The sequence below is a fragment of the Carcharodon carcharias genome, chromosome 6, assembly GCF_017639515.1.
Source record: "Carcharodon carcharias isolate sCarCar2 chromosome 6, sCarCar2.pri, whole genome shotgun sequence".
NCBI classification, from domain to species: domain Eukaryota; kingdom Metazoa; phylum Chordata; class Chondrichthyes; order Lamniformes; family Lamnidae; genus Carcharodon; species Carcharodon carcharias.
The window spans coordinates 129,621,140-129,633,189 of record NC_054472.1 but is presented as its reverse complement, the minus strand read 5'-3'; the positions used below and the strand labels follow the sequence as shown (position 1 = coordinate 129,633,189).

The window sequence follows — 12,050 nt, the reverse complement described above, 5'->3', positions numbered from 1 at the left end:
TGAATGGCATTTCACTCCCTGCCAACTCAAGGGACTTCACCACTCACTCTCTCTCACATACACCATCACATCTCTATCTGGCCTCATCTCCTCTGGAGACTGCCTCCTCAGCCCTCACCACCTTGAGCTACTTGCACAGATCACTATGTGCCCCCACAGAAAACCTGGGATACTCCCTTTCCCCAGTACAGCCCTTGTCCTGCAGCCTTTTCCCTTGCCTGAGGCCACTTCTCCCCCTTCCCCAAGCAAGCCCTAGCCCTGCAGTCATTGAAAAGCCGTCCCCACCTTACGACTGGTCTGGTAGGTAGAGACCTGCCCATGAGCCCCCCTAAAAGTGACATGATGTTGCCTGTGAAGCCTGGCGCTGATGACTGAGAGTGCTGCCTGAAGCAAGATGGGCTAACAAACCTCGAAGTCCTGGGCAAAGTGCAGCTCACCTGGTGCACATCGCTTATGTAAAGTTGTGAAACACATCGGTGTAATTCCCGGCTGATCCAGGCGAGCAGGACTTATAAGGAGATGCTAAAATATTGAAATTAGGTTCCCAATGTGTGACGACAGGAAACACGGCCGGCCATTGCAAGGTGGAGCAGACGATCACAAACTGGTTTTACAATGCGTGAAACCAATTTTTGCGATCCCCCAACATCTTCTGCTCCCGCCCACTATGATGCCTGCTGCAAATGGGAGTGGATGATTCCACCCAAATAACAGGAACAGGGATAAAAGCAAACAACAGTGACATACATACATAAAATCCAACAAAGCAGGGCAAAAACAAACACAAACACCAGCTTTGGGTCAAACACTAATGTAAACAATGAAAAATAAGTATCAAGGGTAGGTGTTTATGAAAAGATTTAACAGCCATAGAAATCAGAGGTTTACAGTAAAGGGGATGGCCATTCTGCCCATCATTTCTACACCAACTCTTTGCTAAAGCAATCCAAAAATAATCTCACTGCCCTCCTCTTACCCCATAGTCTTACATTTGTCTCTGTTTTCCTACAAAAGGGTTGTGGGGTGTTGGTTGCAGATCAGTTTGTCTTAAAGAAGTCTCAGTAGTCTTCTGTAGCTTAACAGTAAGTCCTCATTAACTATTAGAACTATTTACACAGGTACAGTAAAGAATGCAGACTAGGAGCTGTCTCCATTCTTTGGTCTACACACATCTCTGCTCAACACCACACTGACCCCTGGGTCTGGATCATGTGCCTTCTTACATCACTGTGTGGATAGTACTATACTCAGTCCCACATTAACCCTATATGTGTCAAACCTTTATACTACACCTCCTCCAAAGTCCTTATCCAATGTATTTGGAGTTACACTAGCTTACTTCATGTCTTACATTTTTATCACTCCTACACATTTATGGTTGTTACGACATTATCACTATTACTACATTATCACTACCCATCTCTCCCCTTCAAGTCTGTGAATGTAAAGGTTTCCATGACATAGTGCCTCTGTGTCTTTGTTGCCTGACAAGCTGGACTGAGGGTTGGCCACTGCACCAATGTTTTAGTCCCTCCCCTTAAGACTGTCCTGTGTTGCTCACAGATTTCTGACCGTCTAACTGTCTGGATTGCCTTTTCCAGGATTAGATCTTCCTTACTTGCAGGAGGTCAGAGAGTGCATCATCTATTACTCCACCCGCTATTCTGTCTCTGATGAGCTCAGACTTTAAGTCTCCGTGTTCACAACCTCTGCCACCCTATACAGATCATTGATGAATGAATCAACTGGTTCCGTGGCAATTGGACTCTCTTATTGAATTTAGCTCTTTTGACTGCTTTGTTTCTTCTTTGGTTAAAATAATTGTCGAATGATTTTAGTACCTCTTCGAATTTTGCTGCGATTCATTAATTCCCTGTCCTACAATGATATTGTCAGCAATCAGGCCTATGTTTATTTAAACCTGAAGCATTGCTGTATCTTAAGAATCTTTCCTCCAAAGTCCTCAACGTGGTGTTTGGTCTGGGCCTTAGTTTGGTTTGGTTTGGTTTGGTTTGAATTGACTCCGAAGTGTGGAATTGTGACCCATGTTCAAAATTTTTCAAATGTACATTCAGCTTTAAGAGCTTTATGACCTTCAAGATGATGTTGCCATTCACTCGGAGACAAAGGGATTTCCCGTACTTGCTGGTTTTGGCGGGCTCTGCACAATGGCGATGGTGCTCTTCTTGAAAAAAATATTAACAATGGCTGCCTGCAGACTTCTTTTGCTCAGCGTTTTATTTTTTAGACTCAAGTCCGTTGAATTGGAGCTTCTGCTTGCTGTTTACTGACCCTGGACAGTTGTGACATTTCCAAAATACTTAACTAACCCTTTCTTTTTTTTTCGGTTGAGCTCGGATGCCACATGCTCAGTCTCCGATCTGGGCATCAGCTTTTAGCAACGGGTTTCTTTCAAACGGCACTTTTAACACTGAATTACTTTAAAGCTATCTCTGGGCTTGCTGCATCCTGGAATTTTAAAAGGTTTAGCTCACTCTTGCAGATTCTGTCAACTCTGCACTCTGAAACTGGACCTCAGAGGAGATTCACATCTTCTGCTGTAGTAAGGAATTTTGAATCGCTGTTTTCAACTTCCAGCTCCTTCTCTAGAGTTTTGTCTGGTGATTTTCCCCCTGTGCTTCTGCTTCTTTAGGAGCTTCTCTTCAGATCTTCAGGTCAGGATGCTTTGTTGAATTTTTCTCAGTCTTCCAGCATTGTGGTTTGTCTTTGCATTTTAGTAGGGTTCTGGGTTTTTATCCCCTTGCTGCCACCATGTTGTGGGGCGTTAGATACAGAAAGGCGTGTCTTAAAAGAAGTCCCCATAGTCTTCCGTAGGTTAACAATAAGTCTTTATCAACTGCTATAACCATTTACACATGTACAGTAAAGGGTACAAGCTAGGAGCTGCCTCCATGCTTAGGTCTACAGGTGTTGGGTCTGCGTCATGTGTTCTCTTACATCACTGTGTGGGTGGTACTGTACTCAGTCCCACATTAACCCTATATGTGCCAGACCCTTATACTACAAAAAGGAGCAAATGACAATAATGATCATCACCTCCCACTATCACAATTTCACTTTTCACCATCAGATCCTTATATCCCAATGTCCCTCCCACTTCACAACTAGTCCTCATAGCCACATCTCTTAAAATTCCCAAATTTCCAACCTGTTCTCCTGGCAATTAGCAGCAAAACAAGCTTTTAATTTCTAGAATTCTTCTACTGTATTTGCAGTCAGAAAATACAAAATAATTAGTTTATAAAACTCAGTGCTTGCTCTACTCGGGCACAAATTGCAGTCACAAGCCACAAGGCTGCTGGGCAGGTGTTGCCTTTCTGACAGCTGGAGTATGTGGGGGAAACTTGGTCTATATGCTTTCTCTGTACAATTCTTAAATTATACCCGTTACTCCTATTCTCTATCCCATCCTAAACATGCAGCTTTAAAAATCAAACTGAGCTGGGAAACAAGCTTTTGAGTTTTTTTTAAAATCCCCAAAACTCTATTGTTTTTTGGTCATGAACCAGCAAGAACAGAAATGCAGAAATGCTACCTCTTAAGATCTAAAGAGGGATCCAGCTAAGGCTGCATGGTGGCTTTGCAGAGACATAGGATAGCAACAGAAAACAATGTGGAAGAGGTGCCAGAGTGCAAGTCCCCTCATCATCCTTCACCATATCACTTTCGCTGCCATCACACTTCTTCCTTTCCTGCATTTTTTCTCCTCCTTTTTTCATTCCTGCCTTCTCCTCTTTTGGCAAGCATTTCCCCTACTCTATCTCCCTTCACCCCTCTTTCTCACCAACCCAATGATTCCTTCTATCCCCTCTGCCCCCTTACCCATATGCTACAGTTAACCCTCCCGGGGGCCTCTGGCGCCTGCTTCACCGTTTTCCAGTTGAGCTAGGAAAACAACAGCTTAGTTTTTACAGCATCATTAAGCATATAATGTATTTGCCAAATAAACAGACAGCAAACACACTGTCAGCATAAAAACTAAGCTGCTGACTCAATGCTGCAAAATTGATAAAAATGCAGCAGCAGTCCTGGGGGCCAGAAACAGAGCTGCTGAGGCTCAAGGAAGCTGTTGGGTTGGAAGATGGAAGGTAAGCAGCAGCTGTGGCTTCAGGCACAAAATAGCAAACTGAGGATAAAGGTTGTGACAGCATAGAGTGCAAGAAAGGAGAAGACAGGGAGCAAGAAAGTGACAGGGATGATAAAGCAGAAAGAAACAGAAGGGATGAGAACAAAAAAAAACAACAAACCAAACAATCACTGCAGCAGTTGGGATAAAATCCTTCAATAACCAAATAAGGGCCAACATTTCTTACCTGGCATAATTTAAAACTCACTATTCCTGAGTTTTTGTAACTTCTCTTTTTCTGTTTCTTCTTTGGGTTAATACATTCAAACTCTGCCTGCAAGAGAATTACCAGGAGCAAAGTGATTACAAAAAATAATATGAAATTATAAGGCGTTCAGGCCATACACAACTAAGTTAATCCAATAAAATCATCATCTTCATCATAAAACCAAGGCCATGTCAGTAAGTTACTGCAAAGAAAGAACAGCCAATGTAACCTTATTCACAGGTATAACCTCAATACTCTGCTAGAAGTGAGAAGCATAAAGTAAGTTTCAAAAGAGGAATGTTGCAATACTGTGTTACACTATTCTTCCAAAATCTCCTTCCTCTTTCCCCTGCTCCACACACATATACTACAAAACCTACCCATATTTAAATAGTGCCTTTAACTTAGAATCTCAAGGTGCTTCAAAACAATAGGCAGAATTTTGCCCTTGGTGGGCGGGCAGGCCCCACTGGCTCGGCGGCGGGCGTGCAGCCGATCCCTGCCACTGAAACGGGGCCCGTGGCCATTTTGATGGGCAGGCCAATTAAGGCCCACCCAGCGGCCTGCCCGACGGTAAGCGCTATGCACTCTCTGTGCGGGGGAGGGGGGAGGGATGCCCCAACTGTCAAAGTGCGCTCTTTCACACATGCGCGTGAAAGAGCACACATCTCCCTGAAACTAAGTGCTGTCTCAGGGAGATTACTGACATTCTAAAAAACTTTAAAAATAGAAAAATAAAAAATGATTAACATGTCCCCCTCATGTGACAATGTCACACGAGATGGGACATGTTATTAGGAAGCACAGGAACTTTATTAAAGTTTTTAAAAACGGACAGGAAACCTCATCCCGCCAGTGGATGAAGTTTCATGTATTATCAGGAGCCCGCTGGGGCTCCTGGCCTGCCCGCCAGCCTTAAGGTTAGATGGGCAGGTCCTTTAATTATCTTAATTATCCTGTCAATGGCCTTAATTGGCCATTGACAGGTTGGTGGGTGGACAGCTGATTTTGCTGTCCGCCCACCTTCCTAAAGATTTAAATGGACCGGGATAACGCCGGGGGTTCCTCCAGATGTCATCCCGCGTCATTTTCACATCGGCGAGCGGGCCCCGGCCCCAACTCGCCGATAGGAAAATTCTGGCCAATGTTACCAAACAAAATTTGTCATCTGCAATGTAAGGATATATTTGGAAGATGGTCAAAAGCTTGGTTAAACAGATAGGTGCTAACAAGTGCCCTGAAGGAGGAGAGGGAGGTAAAAGAGCAGGAAGGTTTGAGGGAGAGAAGTTCCAGAGTTTAGGGCCTTGGCAGCTAATGGCTCATCCACCAGTGGTACAGTAATTAAAATTAGGTTTGCGCAGGAGGCCAGATTGGAGGAGAACAGAGATCTTGGACAGTTGTAGGATGGGGAAAGAGGTACAGTGATAGGGGGGACCAAGGTCATGGGAGGGATTTGAAAACATGAATCAGAATTTTAAAATAAAGATGTTAATTTACTGCAAGCCAATGTAGATTAGCAAGCGGAGCAGCGATGGGCGAATGGGACTTGATGCGAGTTACGATACGGGCAAGAGTTTCAGATATGCTCAAGTTTTTGTAGGGTAAAAGATGGGAGGCTGGTCAGGAGAGCATTGGAATAGTTATGTCTAGAGATAAAAAAGGCATGGATGAAGATTTCAGCAGCAAATGAGCTGAGGTGTGGTGGTGGGGGAGGGATCGGTGGCATCAAGTGTTATTATGGAGATGGAAATAGGTCTTGGTGATGAAGTAAATGCAGTCAAAAGCTCATCGCAGGATTAATTATGACACCAAGTCTGATCTGGATTAGCCCCAGGAAGTTGCAAGGGGAGGGATGGATTCAGTGGCCATGGAATGGAGTTTGTGGTGGGGATTAAAGCTTCAGCCTGCTCAATATTTAGTTGGGAGGAAATTTTTGCTCATCCAGTACTAGACAAGCAGTGTGACAAATTAGAGACAAGGGAGTGGTCAAGAGAGGTGGGGTGAGATAGAGCAGAGTGATGGCAGCGCGAGCATATGCAGCCTGACACTATGTTTTGGATAATATTGCTGAGTGGCAGCATGTAAGTGAATGAGAAAAGAAAGGGGATCAATGATGGATCCCTGGGGTACGCTAGAGGTAACAGTGTGGATGATGGAGGAGAAGTCATTACAGATAATTCCCTGGCTACGACTTGTTAGATATGAATGGAGCCAGCTAAATGCAGTTACATCCCAGCTGCACAGCGGTGTGGAGTATTTTCAAACATGAAAAATGCTGCAGACGGGTTGAGAAGAATAAGGAGGAAATTGTTTATCATGGTCACAGTTATATAGGGTTTAATTTGTGACTTTTATAAAGACAGTTTCAGTGCTGGAAGCCTGACTGAAGGGATTCAAACATGGAGTCATGGTAAGATGGGCACAGGTTTGAAAGTCAATAACATGTTCAACGACTTTCGGAATGGGGCCGCAGTTTGCAAGAACTTGGGGGCGGGGGGGTGCAGGGGAGTCAAGGTTAAATTATTTTGCGGGGACTGTGGATGAATGACATCAAACTTGTTCAGGAAAGAGACAATACCTGAGTAGAGGAATCCATTAACAATATCAGCTAAGGAGGAGACCAGGAAGGGAAGTTGGGTAGTCAGTAGTTTAATGGGGATAGGATCAAGGGAGCAGGAAATGGGTCTCATGGACAAGATGAGCTCAAGAGGGGGCATGAAGAGAATCAGAAAGATACAAGTTCAGGGCTAGGGCATGGGGCAGCTTTAGGAGAAGTTTGATCCAGTGGGCTAGAAGGGAAGGAAACAGCAGAGACAGCTGAATGAATTAGCTTGTGAGTGTGTTTACATTTCCCCATTTCTTGCTCTCTTTCATGAAACAATTCCACTAGTATTCCAGGCAACTAAATCAATAATGGCTAAAGAGTGAAAATACGTAGTCAAAAATTCTGATGTAGACTTTTTCTATGAAATATAGAGGACTAATTGCCGCACCTATATGTGTCCTCAACAGTAAAAAAAAAGAAAATCAGATCTATTCAACAACAGAATGATCACAGTTACATAAGATGTAATTTGTGGCTTTAATAACACAGAACTATCAAATACTAAATCATATAGAAATAGGCATCATCACAGGATCAAGTTGTAACAGTTCTCACCCACAAATTTATAATATGTACTCATGGCAGTCCAGCTACATCATCATGGGCAAGCACTCAGAAAGTCACCATTATTTACATGCTTCACTGAATGCATCATTATTTTTCTGCCCTTTAACCTGCCTAAGTGGAGTTTTACAAGGAGGTAACATTCTTTGATTTGCTTAGTTATCCTTTGTGTAGTGAAAAGCCACTGTTTGATCGCACCAACAAATTGCATTTATATTGAGCCTTTAAAGTTCAAGTAAAATGCCCCAAGGTGCTATGCAGCAGCATTATCAATTAAAATATGACACCTAGCCACACGAGGAGATTTTAAGTCTGAAGACTCAAAGCTTGGTCATAGTAATAGGATACGCATACTTAATATGGCCAAAAGAATTAGCCACTTTGTGACAATTTTAAACAAGTCATATATTGATATATGCTAAGTGCTGTGAGAGCTATCATCAAATATAACTCAAGAAAGTCAAAATCAACACAGGCTTGTTTAACATTTAAAAGTATTTGAGAATTTAGGCAGTATTAAAATACAAAACAGCCAAAAAATGTAGGAAACAAGAACTTTGCATACCCTGTGGGAACCTTTGCCTGCAATCAAAAATTGTGGCATTTGGTGACCCAATTTTCATTAGTTATTGGTCAAATAAATGGGCGCAACATACACCTGAAGTTCCAATTTGTCTCCCCTGTGGGCACAGCACTCCAGTGAATGTGTCAAGTCTGAAAATTACTCCTTTAGTTTATAGATTTAAAAGCATGAGAAATATTGCAATTCATACCTCAACAAAAATAATAAAAATTGACTATAAATACGAGATAATTAGTAATAAATCTAATAGGGACATAAGGAGAAATTTACTTATAGAGTGGCTAGAATATGAAACTTGTGACTACAGGAAGGTTGAGGTAAATGAAGCTTAATGCTTTCAAAAGGAAACTAGATCGGTACATGAGAGAATTGGGATAAAGATATTCTGAATGGTTGAGATGAGGTAGATGGAACAGGAAGAAACTTGTGTGGAGTATAGACTAGTTGAGTGAACGGCCTGTTTTCAACACTGTATATTCTATATACAAACCTACCGGCGAGCTGTAGGATGCTTCTTGTAGCTTAGTCATATTAGTCTCAAATATTCCAATTAGGTCATGTGATCCATCATTGTCATAGTCATAGCAATCCACCTGAAAAAGATTAAATTAAATTTTGTTGTAAACTGAAAAATTGCTATTTTCAAGTTTCCACACTTCAATCTACAGTATAAATGAGCCATTGTTGTCGATCGATGCAACATTCCTCTATGCATTTCTCTTTTGTTGCCTGTAGTAGTACTGGTTATGAATAATTCTCATTGCAAATCTGCAACAAAAGCCTTGAGCAACTCAGCAAGCTTATTGCCAAATCATCTTTGTGAAGTATCAGAAGTAATCAGAGAGACAATAGCTGACATTTTTTGTGCAACTGCAATCCAAAGATAAGGATTGAGGAATAAAAGATCATGATTTAATGGTCTCTATTTTGTTAGAATTGGTCATGAAGTGTTATCAACACTTGGAACCTGAGCTCCCTAAACTACCTTATTTATATGCATCAGCACTGCTAACCTGTCAGATCCTATATACATTCAAATTTTATTTCAATTCATACGCACCTCATGAAGAGAGTTCGTTAAAACTGGATGGGTGAGTCATTGGATGAGGACAGCACTTAAACCGCTTTTCCTCTGGGCCGCAAGAACTTATTAGCAACATATGAGCATATGACAAACAGCTAAAGATATTGCCTATGTAAATGTTTGGCAAGCTTTGAATTAGTCTAAATCTGAATGTTTTATAAAAAGTGGAACTACTTATAGAACAAATGCCAACAGTTAGAGTTGAAGATTGGTTTTCTTTCTGAGTGGCCTTTGTTTAAGAATCTTCTCACTTCAACTCATGACACCTAAATGTTCCCAAACCATCCATCACATATGTTCAAAACCTCTCTGTCACTGCTTGCTAGTACAACAAAATTTAACCAAGGACAAAAACATATATCTACTATATTGCTCTATTTACTTCACTCACAACTGAATACACTCTTTCAGTCTGGTCAAATCTTTACAAGAGTACTAATGGCATTGCCAATGTGATTTTATACTAATCGCTATGAAAGATAATCAAAGTACTGTGTATTTTCAAACTGTTTTTGTTGAATCAATATTGTTAAAAAGATATTGTTTCCCCTTCAATACAGATAAATGTAAAGTACCTTGATAGACCTCTGTAAGTCACCATTACACAGAGATCGCAAAGGGATTCTAAAAGGTTTCCAACTTGGATTCAGGTTGTTCTTTATTACCTAAAAAGTGAGGTAGGAAATATGATAACATAATATCAGAAAAATGTTGCTCTGAATTTTAAAAAAAAAATCCCTTGTAATCTGTGTGGAAGTTCAATCTGGTTCCTCCATTGATTTTGAGAGGGTAGCTTGATAAACATTGAAGTGCTAACTGTCCCGGAATACAGCTGATATAAGAATATATTTTATCTGAAAAAACAGCATCACATTTTTTGTTATTATGAATATTAATTCCTGGTTAAATAAATGACAGGCTGAAAAAGCTAACTGTACTTTTCTGCTCTGAAGCTTCAAACAGCCACTTGCACTGTCCCATTCAGTTCACTAATACTAACACTGAAAGCTGAGAGGTTAGTTTCAAATGGTTTGTTGTTTCAGTAAGTTTTCAGATATGAGAAGCGAAACCCCAATTTATCATTGTGAGACTATCACAAACATTAAATATTTATCTAAATGGGAAAGAAGATTCGAGAGTCTTATGGTAGTTATTGGCCATTTTAAAGTTGCAGATTACTAATACATAGGGCAGGATTTTCCCCCCATCGGGGTCGAAGTTGAATTGCGGGCGCACCTCCGATCGGCACCCTCAATGAGGGGCATGGCGCCATTTTATGTGGACGGGCCAATTAAGGCCCATCCAGCGCGATGTCTGCACGGAAGCGTTCCCTGTGTGGGCGGGGGTGGAATCCCAAAATCAAGAGTGCGCTCTTTCGTGTATGCGCATGAAAGAGCGCACTCATCTCCCTGAGGCCAAGTGCTGCCTCAGCGAGACTGGCTGTTCTGTAACAAATATTAAAAATAGAGAAATAAAAAATTCCTGACATGTCCCCTCAATGTGACACTGTCATATGAGTTGGGACATGTCCATAATTTTTACAAAAACTTTAATAAAATTTTTTAAATCCTACATGAAACTTCTCATCCCATCCATGGATGAGGTTTCATGCTTTTTCTAATTCCCGCTGGGGCTCCTGGCCTGCCCGCCAACCTTAAGGTTGGATGGGCAGGTCCATTAATTAGCTAAGTGACTCTGTCAATGACCTCAATTGGACATTGACAGATCGGCAGGTGCACAGCTGATTTTGTTGCGCCCCTGCCTGCCGGAAAATTTAAAGGGAGCGTGGTGACATCAGGAGTTCCGCCCGACATCACCGCGTGTCATTTTACGTGTTGGCGAGTGGGCCCCCCTCCCCACCGACATGAAAGTCCTGCCCATGATGCTTTACTTTATAAACACTGTTGCAGTTACATTTTGAAAAGATGAATGAATTTGTTAAAGGCATATTTTCAGGGCATAACCATGAACACCTTTTGCTTCAAACACAGGTTTGTGAGTAAATGCTTGGAATTTCATGAAGTAGAAACCATAGAGATGAAAAATATAATGAAATGACTGTGCTACAGATCAATTAATCCTCACCAATGTGTACATCCTAACCTTAACATGTCAGAATTCATCACATCTTCAATTATACATTATTTAGAAATAAACTGTCTAAAAATTAAGTCAGTTGTTTGGATCTAATGTTCATGGAAATTTTGTTGTCTGGCAAGGGAAATACTCCAGAACTGTCATTAAGTAATGTCAATATTCTGGTGATGTTTCTGGGTTGCACATTTTTACTTTGTCAAGGGCAGCATCGTACCAGATTTGCACAAAGCACGGTAGCGGATGAGAAGAAAGGTATTTTACCCACCAGCCGCAATGACAGCTTCCTGCGCTGTATCGTCCCATACCAGGTGCATCCCATCTCATTAATTATGCATTCGTGGGGAACACGCCAGATCACTGGTGGGCGAGCTCGAATTTGCCTGCCACGCCGTGACATCAGCCCTTCCTCACTCCAGGCGCCATAGTTAAAGTGCATCAGGGTGCATGCCTACCTCATGTCTCCAGGTCAGGACTGCTCTAGCAAAGCAAAGAAGACGGCAGCCCCCAAATTTAGTGACGCCTTTCTGGGGCACCTGCTGGACGCAGTGCAAGGCCGCCGCGATGTCCTCTACCCCCAGCTCTGACCGGAGGAGGGCCACCAGAGTCACCAATCCGGCCTAGGGGGGCGGTGACATTGGCGGCCAGCACCCCTGAGCACAGAGGAGGTCAGCCATCCAGTGCAGGAAGAGGATGGATGCTCTCATCTGTTCCGCCAGGGTAAGTCACTCTTCGCTCCACTCTCAATGCACACAATCACAAACC

At 42.2% G+C, this 12,050-nt stretch overlaps 1 protein-coding gene across 6 annotated transcripts in view; it reads right to left on the bottom strand.

Annotated features, from left to right (window-relative positions):
• Positions 1-12,050, bottom strand: part of LOC121278752 (copine-3-like) — a 69,989-nt gene that overhangs the window by 21,801 nt on the left and 36,138 nt on the right. For all 6 annotated transcript variants that reach the window (XR_005943274.1, XM_041189150.1, XM_041189149.1 and 3 more), the window contains 3 exons: positions 9,767-9,856; positions 8,602-8,700; positions 4,335-4,421 (listed from right to left, as the gene is read on the bottom strand). Coding sequence is in view for 5 of the 6 variants with exons in the window: in XM_041189150.1 (XP_041045084.1) it covers positions 4,335-4,421; positions 8,602-8,700; positions 9,767-9,856 (276 nt within the window). In the remaining variant the exon portion in view is untranslated. The remainder of the gene's footprint in view (positions 1-4,334; positions 4,422-8,601; positions 8,701-9,766; positions 9,857-12,050) is intronic.